This window comes from Cibotium barometz, chromosome 10, assembly GCF_041138505.1.
Source record: "Cibotium barometz isolate CiBa-2024 chromosome 10, ASM4113850v1, whole genome shotgun sequence".
Classification (NCBI taxonomy): domain Eukaryota; kingdom Viridiplantae; phylum Streptophyta; class Polypodiopsida; order Cyatheales; family Cibotiaceae; genus Cibotium; species Cibotium barometz.
Genome location: NC_141055.1, coordinates 4,330,378 through 4,344,781, shown reverse-complemented (window position 1 = coordinate 4,344,781; position 14,404 = coordinate 4,330,378). Strand labels below are relative to the sequence as shown.

The 14,404-nt window shown below is 46.0% G+C and overlaps 1 protein-coding gene across 2 annotated transcripts in view; it reads right to left on the bottom strand.

Annotated features, from left to right (window-relative positions):
- The window catches only part of LOC147634454 (uncharacterized), a 76,864-nt gene that overhangs the window by 14,106 nt on the left and 48,354 nt on the right, over positions 1-14,404 (bottom strand). For both annotated transcript variants that reach the window (XM_086803523.1, XM_086803524.1), the window contains exons 2-4: positions 2,462-2,552; positions 2,140-2,297; positions 1,945-1,996 (exon numbers count right to left, since the gene is read on the bottom strand). In XM_086803523.1, the coding sequence (XP_086659649.1) occupies positions 1,945-1,996; positions 2,140-2,297; positions 2,462-2,552 (301 nt within the window). The remainder of the gene's footprint in view (positions 1-1,944; positions 1,997-2,139; positions 2,298-2,461; positions 2,553-14,404) is intronic.

Sequence of the window (14,404 nt, the reverse complement as noted above, 5' to 3'; positions counted from 1 at the left end):
GGGAGGTACCGCCAGGTGGACTCGATCTTGTGGATCTGAAAGCTTAGCCAATGGGACATATGCGATGAATTGATAAATGAATTGTAATACTACAACATGATCACACTTACCATCATACTTACTAAAGTTCAGTTGAGCTCGTATGATGGTGGTGGTTGGGGTGGTGGAGGAGCTTGCTCCTTGGTTCGCCAGTGTAGGAAGAAGAGACAAAACATTTGCATGCGTAGCGGCTATCAACTGCTGATTTTGGAGTTGCATAGCCTCACGATTAAGCCTTTCTCGGGTAGCTTGGTCTGCCCGCTTTCGGTCTTCTTCATCCCTGCGTTTAGCGTCCTCGTCCCTTCGTTCATCCTCACAGCGAGCTTCTTTGGCTTGCCGTTCTTTGTGCCGTTGCTGCTCCATGAGAAGGAATAATTTTTTCAATTTAAGAGCTCTTTGCACTTTTCTGCTGCTTATTTGGCTTTTTCAGCTGTGCCGCTTTGGCTTTTTCAACCTCCGCTTTAGCTTCTTTTTCTTGTGCCACTTCTTCTTCTTTGGCTTCAATTCGTTGCCTTAGCAACCTGTTTTGCTCCAAGAGCAATCTGATAAAGTCTTCATTGCTTGGCAGAAGCGTTTTTGTAGGAGTTGTCTTCCCTGTAGAACTCTTCTTCAACATCTTCCTTGTAACTTGGTGACAATGTCTCTCCTGACATTGTGGAGGCCTAGGTGGTTTTTCCCGACCACAGTTTTATCATCCACGAAATGCTCTCACTTTAGGATAGCCAAGTTGGGTTACAACCTGCAACTCTAATACCAATGTAGCATGCAAGAGGTTGATCGTCGTAACGCGCAACAAAGCCTTCTTTATATTCATGAGTCTATGCAATTCCCCTTAGAGAGAGAGAGAGAGAGAGAGAGAGAGAGTGGAAGAGAGTGCGACTTGTGCCCTGCTGGGCCACCTACATGACCTCCTACGCCTTCTATTTCATGGCCTCTACCCCAACCGCCCCTTGGTTTTGGCCGCTCTTGGCTAGGCTGGGCTAGCCGCTTTGGGTAGACCCCTCATAGCTGCCCTTGCCTTGGCTGTTCACGCCACGCATGGCTGGTCCTAGGGTTGGCTATGGGATGGCCCCAAACCACCCTAGCGCTAACCTAACTCCCTCGGTGTGCTGCATCATAGCTGCCCCACTGCCCACCTTCTTGTGTGCATATCAGCCCTGCTCCTCCCTCTATTGTAATATGTCCAAAAATGTCAACAAAGCTAAGTCAATAAAGCTGAGTGCTTGAGGCATGGTGGAAGTGCGCAACTCTCAGCTAGAGTTTGGAAGAAGGCCAATGGATTTACTTCAGAGTTCCTAAATATTCTCAAATAATAATGACCAAAAAAGTCTGTAAGTTGTCTCCAAGGTATTATGAACCTTATTTGATCTTGAAAAAGAAGCTTAAAAAGTCTCCCATATGGAATTTGGGTGCGACTTGTCTTTGATTTAGTAGATTGAAAAAGATATTGGGTGCACAACATAGCTTGGTGTCTGACCAAGATCTTGCGAGACTTGTGGATCTATCCGTTTATGATCTGCCAAGCCAATTGCAGTTGTCAATTGTAGTGAACGAACCCTTAGAAACACACGGTTTTTGAGTGGTTTATTGCTTCCCTGCAGAGCCAATTTCCATGTTTTCTCCCAATCTTCCTCTTGTTAGGAGGGGGAAAATGTTATGCCTTATTGATTGGACATAACAAGACAAGCATGAGGCCATACGGTCTATTATAGTGTGAACCATAGTTGCAAACATACTCGCATGATTGCTCATCCAAACTTTTGTAGTATGATACTCGCGTATGTCATGTGCTCTTCTATTCGGCTTTTCAAGTATTGGAAAGAAATATGTTTATAGGGTTTACGAAGCTGAACCATCAGTAGCAGTCTATCTTGAATGCAGAGACACACAAGATACAAAGGATACCTGATGTTTTGTAGAAACGGCAAGTCCCCTTATAAGAGCCTACAACTGCTCCCTGCTCAGAACCAAACAAACATCAACAATTCAAGGTTCTGCCTACATGTAGTACAAATTATTCAAACCATTCCTGTAAAAAAAGCATTGCAAGTATGCAGATAATGCGATAGCACACGCATGTGCACACACACAGACACAGACCTGTCCATTTGGTGTATAGCAAGCTGCAGTCACCATCTCCCGCAAGTCAACCCAATCAACTACTTGTGGTTCTTGAATGCTCCAAATGCGCACTTTACCATCCAATGAACCACTAATGAAGTGTCCATCGTCCAAAGGATGAAACTGAATGCATGTTACTATCCTCAGCCAAAAAAAAACAATGTGCACATTTAGTCAATACCAAGAACAGGTCTTCACCCACAACCAAGTGCTTCCTCCATAATGGATTCTGCGTATGATATGACATATACAAGTCAAAAGGTAAATCATCATCATAGCTTCAAGTTTCCTTGAGCTTTACCATAATCATTGTGTGTGAAGATCTTTAAGCAACCTCTGCTTGAAACATTCCATAGCCGCACTGTTTTATCCATGGAAGATGAGAGTAGAGACTGTTACAACAATGCAAGCCATGCAATCAATATCTCAGAAGTGCACATTTAAACCATCAATCTTGTCAATTGAAGTTTACCCAAAGAAAAAAGAAGTAGCGATGATGAATTGAAGACAATAGAACAAAAAATATGCACAGTCTGCATATCAGCAGCCACACATCATGAGAGGTTTCAAAAAAAAGGCTTCAAAGGCCACAATTTCAATCCTTTTGTCACACAAGGGTAGGCTTACATGAGATCATACCAGAGAAATACCAGACTTTCTAGAAAGAACTGAAGGACTCACTACCGGTCGAAAATACAACTATCATCCCCATTCTAGAAAGTTGGTAAATCATCACCCTGATCAATATCCCATCATTTTGCCTTGGGCCAACTTTATGGGCAACTCGACAACTATCTATGCATATGGCTCCAGATCTAGTGGGATGGAGTGGGTGGTTTTAAGACATCAACTCTTCTCATAATCAGTGTGCATTCTGTTCAAGGTGAAATTTCCATGTATGAGATCAATTAAACAGTAGCTTCCTTAGTGGTAGCCTTGGAACACAAAGTAAAACCTCAATACAACATCTGTAATAGCAGAAGATCAATGTGTATGTCATTCTAGGCTACCAAATCTAAAAGTGCACACCTCAAACTCCATGTCCGTATGATCTTTAGTATCATCCTCAAAATTCCCTTAAAGATCTCCACTACAAAGAATAGAACATGCATCCTCATAATGAATATCTTCATCGTCAAGGCTACCATCATCCGCATCTTCATAGACATCCTCGTCCTCATGATGAACGGTAGTACCATGATCATCAACATCAACCACCAACATATCATCAACACATGTGTAAACAATCTCATCATGAGAAAATTCTCCTTTATTTGCATCATGATCCACATCCTCTAAGCCTTCATAGTCAAATAATTGACAGTCATATGTCTTCCAAACCGGACTCGCAAATGGATCATACAATGTATTCTCATGAACCTTCCATGAGCCACTCAATGCGTCACCCAATGCATGATCATCCAAAGCATGGTCATCAACAAATGAGTCATCATCCCATTCGTCCATATGGTTTGACAAGTGAAGCAACCTATGTTGTGAACCCTAACCTGAAAAGGCTTGGGGGGGGGGGAGGGGGGGGCAGGGGGAGAGGTGTTACGCCCCCTACTAACCAAGCTTAATATTTTACTAATATTAGTGGGACATGGAAATCCTAAGGACAAAGATCTAGTCCCTAGGGTTTGCATTAACCCAAGGGGGTTAGGCTTATTGACACCAGATTATTAAAGGTTAGAGGATAAATGACAAGAAAGCTTAGTGTAGCACGATACCACTATTATTGGCTTGGCTTAGCCTATATAAATGGATGCTAGGCTTTAGTTTGACACTTCTTCTACATTGGCAGAGACTCTTGTGCATGAGCTCGACAGTGCTAGTAGCAGATCCAACGCCAATGGGATTGTCCATAGTATGAGATGCAAGCAATTTCTCGGTTCTGGCTAGCAGTTCTTATGGATTCCTAACCCGAATGCTCAAGGGTGAGCCCGTTCAGCTCTATGGTAAGGTGGCAAGCTTTGGTGTCATCCGTTCGGGATTCTTAAGTCAGAGAATGACCCTGCGTCTATGGAGTCAGAGCAAATATGACATGAAGAAGTCGACGAAAAACTAGCACAAGAGATCGACATTGCAAACGCAATTCTTGGGCATGTATCCAAGGGTGATCTTTTCGGTTTTAAATTTATGTGTTGCAAAATTTCTTTTTGTCACGATAAATTAGATTGTTGGAAATACCCTACCTTGAAAAGCAAGCCATTTTCTATTAAGGAGGAAGAAGACAGGTCTCATCTAGGTGGTCTGCGCATGTCCTTTTTGTGGTTGTATGAGAAGCCCAAAAACACTCCCTTATCCTCTGAATGTGAAAAGCCTTGGAAAAGGAAGGCACAGCACCCGTGTGGCGGTCTTTTCTGTGAACAGAATGGTAAGGCGGAAAATCTGCAAGGTCTCCAACCAGCCACCACACAAGGACGGCAAGGGCCTTGGAGGGAAGCACATAGGCCACACAGTTCTGAAAATCTGAGCACAGCCAAGCACAGCAAGCCCATATGGACATAAGAGAAGGAGGTAGCTTAGAGCCCATAAGAAAGACCAATCACGGGTACACCAAACTCAGGCCAGTAAGGTTACGCAACCAACTCTGCAATCCATAAGAGAGAGAGAGAGAGAGAGAGAGAGAGAGAGAGAGAGAGCACCAGTCATTTAGCACAGTGCAAGAGAGATTCTTTTGCCCATTTTTAGCGTGTAGACCAAACAAAGGAGCAGGTGATCAAAAGGGAGAAAGCTCTCTATTTGGCCGCTATTTTTGGCTTGAAAGCAACCGGAAAGAAAGAAAAAGGGTCTCTGCTCGGCTGTTCAGCGCGGAAGAGAGAGAGAGAGAGAGAGAGAGAGAGAGAGAGAGAGAAAGAAAGAAAGAAAGTTATATTAACGTCCACGGGAGGCCGAATCCGACCTATGGGACAGATCAGGTACATCCATTTACATTCCACTCTGGGTATCGATGCCAAAGAGGCATAAAACTGAAAAAAAATAACTCAAAATGAACTCTTAAGACTCTTAAGAGTTTAAGTTACAATGGGTTCTATTGCATCTAGTTCGAAATTGAGGTTCAAAATAAAAATAGCTATATTTCATCCATGGATGGATTTGCTCTTGAGGGGGGTGGGGTACGGAATTCTTTAATGATTGCTTGTCCTCCTCTATATATTGCCCATTTGCCATTCTTTCTTGCTTCTTTAACTTTATTCAGCTCTGCCGATCTGTTCTTGAGTTGTAGCGGGTTGAGTTCATCAGCTATCCATACCTTTGTCCCTTGGAGAGACCTTGTTTGCTTCATCACTGCTATTTTCTCATTGTTGTCCATATAGGAGACTTTTGCCTGTGTACCCTTTACTATAATAGAGCTAGGGTCTCCTAAGTCCACGAAGGGGACTACTTTGCTCAGTTGTGCTGTAAGTACATCTGTATCTAATATGTAGTCTTCTCGAAGCTCTTGAGCTATGTCTGCCCTATCCCAGCCTTGAGGAAGACCACCGACTCTGATTACCTTTTTGTTACTTTCCATTCGTTCCTTTTCTTTGACCGCTGATATGACTTCTTTAACAAAATCTTGTGAGTTAACTGAATTTACCTTTGAAACATGGTTTGTCGTTTCTGTTTGTAGTGTTGTAGGTATGGGTCCTTCTCGTGCTTCCTCTTGCTTCGTCTTCATGGCTTGCACTTGCACTTTCAATTCATTGATTTGTTCATCTTTCTTGATAGTCTCGTGTTTCAGTGCTGCTAATTCTCCCTGGAGTTTCTTCAGTTCTTGCATGAGGTAGGCTTCCCATGGTGTCGGCTTGCTCACGGGTGGAGGAATGGGCGGTAATCGCGAAGCGGTGAGGACTGAGGCAAAAGACTTCTTACTTTCCATGTGTTGCTGCTGATAAAGGAGAGGGCTGTTGGTGGAACGAGTCCCCCCTCAAGGGTACCCTCTCCCCTTTGGGGGAGACTCAAAAAATGCGACCTACAAGATGCTCAACTACAGGTGCAGGGGAGAGTTATGTTGCTGCCTTGGGGGCCTGAGCAAGGGTGGGTGGGGAAAGGGGCGCAGAGGTGCAGGCGGGCGAAATGCAGGCAGAGAGAGAGAGAGAGAAGCGAAGAGAAAGGGGGCGAAGAGAGAGAAGTGAAGCGTGTGGGAAGGGAAAGGGGGCGCAGAGGTACAAGCGTGTGGGAAGAGAAAGGGGGGCGAGGCGAAGGGAAAGGGGGCGCAGAGGTGCAAGCGTGTGGGAAGAGAAAGGGGGGCGAGGCGAAGAGAAAGGGGTAGAGAGAGAAACAAAGATTTTATTAACGTCTACAAAAGACCCTATGTCTATGAGACCACCAAAGGTTTTACTAACATCTACAAAGACCCAATGGGTCTATGAGACCAATATGTGTTACGAAGTTCTATGTGTAGACTGTCAACATGGAAACAACAAATATTGAAAATGAAATGAAAGGAAGATCCAGGCCTCCCATGCACATGTATTGAAAATCCAAGAGCAAGATGTCTAGATATACCCAGATCTCTTTATCCAATAATAGTACCATCCTCCTCCATAATTGAGCGTAGAGCTACGACGGCAACCCTTGCCCCACGGAGTGGCCTCTCCATGCCCATGGAGTATGTCTTGGTGTCACAATCCTCCAGAGAGCTGTGACATGCAGAAGGATTTCCAAGATGCTATCTTGGAAGAATCCAGGACATGATGGACTCACTCATGGAAGGGTTGGTGACCCTGGTGACTAAGTATGTGAACTCATGTAAGGGTTGGTGACCTTGGTGAGTTATGTGAACTCATGGAAGGGTGGTAACCCTAGTGAGTATGTGAACTCATGGAAGGGTTGGTGAGCCTGGTGAGTGAGTATGTGAACTCATGTAAGGGTTGGTGACCTTGGTGAGTTATGTGAACTCATGGAAGGGTGGTAACCCTAGTGAGTATGTGAACTCATGGAAGGGTTGGTGACCCTGGTGAGTTATCTGAACTCATGGAAGGCCACTTGATCTGGTGAGTACAGTGCTCGGATCCTACATGGGTGGTGCCCATGGTCGCGACTATTTTAGTGTACAAGATGGCAAGTTGGGAGATTTAATCCAAGTCATTGTGCATCAGCATTTTCCTGTGAAATGCACTTGCATGTGTGACTTGTTTTGTTTGCTTGGACATTGCCCGGTATTTTGCCTATGAATGTCCTAAATGTCCACGAGCATCGAGGACGCCTCGGCACCCCATGGACACGTGTGTGCACACCTATTTGGGACTAAGGTGGCTATTTTATGTGTTTTGCAGGTGGTAAGTGTGCACACTCAGCCCTATTTAATTATTATTCCTTTGTCTACTAAAGTTTATGGTTGCAGGTTCAAACTCATTAAAGTTTGGGCGGACAAACTTACCAGTTATAAGAGAGTTCACATCAAACTGGACTTTATTAATGTACCGAGGCCAATTATTGGGCAGCTGGGCATGGGAGGCTGGTGTGCTGGACAAGGCGTGGTAGCCGAAAAGAGCATGGTAGAGCTGATCGACTCCTTCACGAGAGAGAGCATAGGGCTGCTGGACAGCATAGCCGACTGCCTCTACAAGTGTCAAAGGGCTGGTCAACTTCATAAACAGACACTGTAGGGCTGGTCGACTAGGGTTTTACTCTTCTTTTCTGCTGGTCGAGTTGCTTACAGGTCACAAGAAGCTGGTCAACTTGCACACAAGCTCTCTAGGGCTGGTCGGCATCTTCTCATGTTTCTCTACAGACTGGCTGTGCTGTTTTCCAGCATAATTCCAGAAGATATCAAGGATTTCTTTGGTCGAAACAGTTACAAGTTGTGCCTGGCTACTACTTTGCTCTCTGGCTACTAAGCAATTTGGTCAAAGTGCTGTCTTGGACTGTTTTGGGCTGTTGGACAGCAAGCAGGCAGTTTTTCAGTCAAGAAGAGAGGAAGGATGTTGTTCGGGGTGAGCCTGGCGGACTCATGTATCATCTGGTGGAACCTTCGGGTGGCCAAGAAGCTTGAAACATAGCTGGTTGTGCAATCAGCTGTGTGGACAGCTCTAAGCTAGAGGGTGTGATCATGGGTGGGCCTGACAAGTGCCCTGAGGTAATTAAGAGAGCAGTTGGTGATTGCTTTGCCCTGGGTTGGTGACCAAGGGCTTGTTTTCTTTGGAGAGCAGTTGGTGATTGCTTTGCCCTGGGTTGGTGACCGAGGGCTTCTTTTCTTTGGAGAGCAGTTGGTGACTGCTTTGCCCTAGGTTGGTGACTGCTTTGCCCTAGGTTGGTGATGGAGGGCCTGTTTTCTTCACTGTATTTCACTGATTTGGATAAATCTGGAAGAGAATACTATGCTGGTAATAAAGATACCTCAAGGGGGGGTGGGCCCAACTTCAGCCCCTAGCTGTGTCATGTGCAAGATTATCTTTTGGTCTTTCAGGATGTATATGGTTATAATGTTTGTGACAAATGTATTGGTATACGCTCATGATGTGATGGATGCTGAATGTATGCTTTGTTTTGGCAACTAGTTTCTGTATTCACATGCCCACCTGTGACACTTGGATCTGCAGTTGATAGGCCATAGGCCTGCATCCCCGGATGCGGGCGTGATTGGCTCTCAGGAGGGGTCGTGCTCTCTCACTAGCAACGCCACGGGTGCATGTGGCCAAAGGATCCCGCGAGGGGGTGGGGTGTAGTCTCCAACATGTATGATCCCTCGGATCCTATAAAGCCTAGATGGTATTCTCTAGCATGGGCGTATGAAATCTGAAGAAGTATGTAATGGATGTCTGAGAAGAATCTAGCTGGCTCTGACTCCCTAGGTGCCATCTAAGCATGATCTCCCAGTGGCACTGAAGCAGTAGGTACAGACCTAGGAATCTGTGGTCCTCATACTACATTACCTGGGAGAAAGGGCTGAATCCATCTCAGAAGAGAGAACGAAATCTCCCCCAAATCTCATAGTAAGATGGGCATCTGAACATGTAATGCTCCTCCATCTCAACCTTCTCTCATGCATACCTTGGATATTTGTGCCTCCTGAGAGGTGCGATCTCCTCTACTAGACTCCATCCGTAAACGGTAGGATGAAATACCCATGGTCAAGGTTGAGCACAATCTTGGCACATATGATACATACCAATAAACAGTATGAAATGGCACAACATCAAACAAGATTGCAATGCTGAAATTTAGATGGCACACGCAATAGGGCCGAAAAGGGCCGACCCCCTTGTAATATGATTGTATTATCAAGGATTTCTCAAGATACAAGCGTCATGGGCATCACATGCCAAATTTCCAATGACATTCATACATTGAAAACACATTGTTAACACGTTTTCTCGAAGCCGGAGTCAATTCCAAAGTTGTACCAAAGGTTGGAACTTGGAACAGCAGCAAGTATTATGGATTGATTTTTCTAAAAATGGTGATCTTCATACTCCTCTTCCAAAATGCGCCAATTTCATCTTCTCGAGTTGTATCACAAAAGCTTATGCATAGAGGACCGCCTAGCTCCCTGCGCCCCTCCGCCTCTGTGCCTACTTCGCCCCCATCCTTCCTCCGCCTCCCATCCTTCCTCCACCGCTATTCACTCCTTCCTCCGCCCGCCCTTCTTCGCCCTCCTGTTTGCCCTGATTCACCTCCCCTCCTCTCCCCGCCTCATCCCTCTGCGCAGCCCATGTTGTGCTGCCCTTCCCCGCCCATCTTTGCTCCTCCGCCTCCTTGCCTGCCTCTTCCCCTTGGTTCGTATTGCTCCTCATCTGGGTTCAAGTCGGCCTTTTTCTTCGATTAGCATCATGGCTAATCATTCTCCCTTGGCCGGGCAAACCATTATTTTTTCCAAAGCCGAGCTCGCGGTCCTCTTCGCCAAAATCGAGAAAGACTCCAAAACGACCCTCATTGCCAGAATCTTTGGATCTCACCCTTCCCGTCTCCAAGCTCGGGATTGGGTCCTAGCGGCTCTACCTTCCAACCTCGCTCCACACTTTCGAGATGTCAGGTTGCTTGGAAGAGGTTTCTTCCAAGTGGATTTTGATTCTAAGGACGCAGCCTCAGAGGCTTTGAAGGGCAGCCCTTTGCCATTGGACCCGAGGAAGGTTTTTTTTCTTCCCTACTCCAGCTATTTTGACCCTGTTGAGGAAGACCGAAACCGTTTCCCAATTACTCTCAGATTCCCAGGTCTTCCTCGCGCATATTGGCCTATGCTAGAGGCCATCGGGTCCGCCTTTGGGCTGGTTCTTCAAGTGCCCCCACTCCACGCCTTGCCGACATCTTCAGCCCAGGTGGTCACTGCCTCGGCGGATGTTGTCCCTAGGGTCATGGTTCTTGCCCGTGACAGTGAGCTCTTTGAGGACCATGTTTTGCTTCCGGGCCCTAGTGGTCCTTTGAAGCAACGTATGCAGATTGTAAGTAAACCCGATCAATGCTAGGTTTGTCACCAACAAGGTCACTTTGCTCGAGATTGCCCTCAGGCTCGGGGTCGCAGGAGGCCTCGCAGGCGTGCTTCTCAGGCGCCATCTCCCTTGGATCCTTCCCATCCTACAGTCCGCCAAGTGTGGCAAGCTGTCTCTCACGCCCACCCCCCTGGTGCAATTGATCGGATCTTGTACCTTAGATAGATGATGTTTCTAGGCAGAGGGATGTATCAGCTCATGCATCTTTGCAAGGAGATGCTATATCAGATCAGGATGATTTTGTTGAGCCCTCCCTACTTGGAGGGGGCGATATGCAAGATGTTCAGCGCAGTGGGGATCATGTATTGCAAGATTTTCAGCATGATGCCATTGCCCTTGATGCCCCGCAGGGCACACAGGTTTCTCGTACATATGCAGGTACTGTGCAGGGCCTCGGACAAGGGCATGTCAGTGGACTTTGCCCCGTGGATTATCCCGTCCTCCAGCATTATGAGAGGCGTCCTCAAGCTGCCCATTGTCTTCTAAGATCGGGGGTCAAACCCTCTTCTCTTCCATGAGAATCGTCTTATGGAATGTTCAGGGCCTTGGAGGGCTTCCCACCCGTGGTAGGAAGCGCCTTTTGAAAGACCAACTTCACCCTGTTGTTAGAGGAGGATCTATGGATATACTTTTGTTGCAGGAACACAAATTGGATAGATCTTAGTGTGGCAAAACTAGTAAGATGCTTTCTGGCCACAGCTTCTGGTCTTTGGCTGGTGGGACTAGAGGGGGTGTTTGCATTTCAGTGGCAGCATCTGTTATGCCTCATGTTATTGGGCATGGTGTTATCATCCCTGCTAGACCGCAGTGGATCTTGATCATGCATGAGGGTCAGAAATTGGGAATCTTGAATATCTATGCACCTTATGGTGAAAGGGTGGCCTTTTGGGACACCATTACAAATGTCATTCCCCAAGTTGATCATTGGATAGTGCGAGGAGACTTCAATATGGTTTAGCAACCTTCTGACAAGAAGGGTGGACACGAAGGAGGTTTACACCCTTTGGAGCAAACCTCATGGGAGAGGTTCACGCTTTCTTTTTTTGGCAAGATTGCAGAACTTAGGATGACTTCCAGAGAAGGCCAAACTCCTTATCTTTCTCTTGGCATAACCGCAGGAGTAGGGATGAGAGCATCTTTGCACGTCTAGACAGATTTTATGTGGATGATTGGTCCCTGGACAGAGGAGGCACCATTGCTATTATGCCTGGCACCACCAAATCCGATCATTGCCCCGTCGTTTTGTGTCTCAGGGAGCCTGGGGCTTGCTCGGCCTCTCCCCATGTCCGTATCCCTGACTCTCTTTATCTAGATGCTGACATCTCCCTTGAGATCAGAGAGAGATGGAGATCTTGTGACGGTCCTGATCCTCGTCATAATATTGTGCTAGCTCTTGAGAGGACCAACCATCATTATCATGCTGCCTTGTCCAAGAAGAAGGAGAGAGCTATTAGGAGTAGGATTGCGGCTCTTCAGAGGGAACATGAAAAGCATCCACATGCGTCTTGGATTACAGACCTCTTGACCACAGTTGGAGCAAAGCTGCAGTTGGCCATGGACAGGAGGGCTGAGTTCGCGTTTCATGCGAACGAGGCTTTTTGGACTCAGATGGGTGGTAGATGCAACAAAGAGTTTGTTTCAGCGCACAGGCCTTCCCATAGCAAGGATTCTGTGAGGTACTTACAAGATTCACAAGGTGAGGTTCAGATTGAGCCTGATAAGGTAAGGGGTATTGCTTCAGATTTTTATCGGTCTTTGTTGACTGCAGAGGTGCCCTCTCGTCCGAGAAATGTGGCGGCAGAAAGTTTGGGAGTGCATGCCTAGGCTCATTACAGATGCTGTCTTCTTCTGTCAAAACCCCAGCGGATCTCCTCGTGGAACGCTCCTGGTACGAGACTCGAAACCTGCAAACAAACAAACAACAAGGGGGTGCAAGCCTGACTCACCTCCCAACCATGACAGCCGTGGACAAGCCCACAGTCTTGGCTGTCCCCACCACCGAGCCACGAGCTGAGCTAACTAGGTTGACGTACCGACCAATCTCCACCTCGCAACGTCCCATACCACCACGAAGCTACCCTCGCGGGCCTCGAGATTGCTGCCGACCTCGGCTGCATAAAGCAGGTGCACCTCTGCACTACATCCAAGCTCCAAACCATAGAGCTCTCACAAATCACGCAAGACTCTATATGACTAATGACTAACCTTGGCCACCCTTTTATAGGCTCTTGGCCGGTCATCGGGCGTCCACACCTGGGTGCCCGCCCGTCCATACTTGGGTACCCGCCCGTTAGTCTTTCCCTAACTCAGCTCGCCAATCAGCCTGCCTAGCTCCAAGCTTCCCCAAACCTCGAAGCTAGTCTTGTGTGCGTATAACACACGATAGATACACACTGTGCACATGACATACTCCCCTTCCTCCAAGAGCTCACTCCTAAGCTCACTAAAAAGCCAGGGTAATCTCTCTAAAGAGTAGTCAATGTCTCCCATGTAGCGTCCTCCTCAACACCATCCTTCCACTTGATCTTGTATTTCGTGATAAGCGTATTACGCAATCTTCTTTCACGAAATCCAAGAATCTTTTCAGGTTCGTGCAGAACAAATGTCATGTCCTCAACATCTATAATTTCTTGAGGAGTAACTAACTGGTCTATTCCACCCAGTACTTCCTTAAGTCTACTAACATGAAATACATGATGAACTTTCACATGAGAAGACAAATCCAATTCATATGCAACTGAACCAATTCTTCATGTAATACGAAATGATCTACAGTATCTAGGGGATAATTTCGGAGATCGACCTGTTCGTAAAGTCTCGGAATCTTTCGGAACTCGCAAATACACCATCGTTCCTTCAGAGAACTCTCTAGATGAACGATGTCTATTAGAATAAAATCTGTCTCAGTCTTCAGCACTTCTAATAGATTCCTTCGCAACTTGTAACATTTCTTGCATATCTTGCAAAAAATTACGTGCTGCATCATGCTGACGTCCTGAGAATCCTACTGTAACAGGTGATCTAAGTTGAAAACCATACATAAGCATGAGAGGACTAAAACCTGTACTCGTATGCTTAGTACTATTATATGTAAATTCTAACATAGGAAGATAATCCTCCCATGAACTCTGTCTTTTGGATACATATGCTCGAAGCATATCCTCCAAAATCTAATTCACTCTTTCAGTCTGGCCATCAGATTGAGGATGATATGAGGAACTCAAATTCAAAGTTGTTTCCAACTTCTCAAAAACAAGTTTCCAAAAATCACTCGTAAACTTAGAGTCCCTATCACTGACTATGTCCTGCGGTAATCCGTACAGTCTAAACAATTGCTCGATAAACTGTCGTGCTAATTGCGTAGCTATAATAGTCTTCCGGGTCGGTAAAAATCTAGCCATTTTTGTCAAGCGATCTACCACAACCCAAATAGAATCGTGGCCTTGATGTGTTCTTGGCAATCCGGTAATAAAATCCATGGAAATACTTTCCCATTTATTACCTGGGATTTGCAAAGGATGCAACAACCCAGCCTGTCTAAAGCGTTCAGCTTTATTTGCCTGACAAATTTGACACTTGAGAACAAAATCTTCTACATACCCTTTCATCTTTGGCCAATAAAAAGTGTGTTTCACTAACGATAGTGTCCTATGTACCCCAGGGTGTCCAGCAGAAGGGTCGTCGTGACACTCCTTAAGAATCGTGGACCGAATGTCCGCAATCTGTAGTCCACAAATTTTGTTATTACAGAATAATAAACCATTCCGAATCATCCATTGGCCTCTTGCAACCTGAATGGTAGGCTATTCAGTCATTGAGTCTTGGTC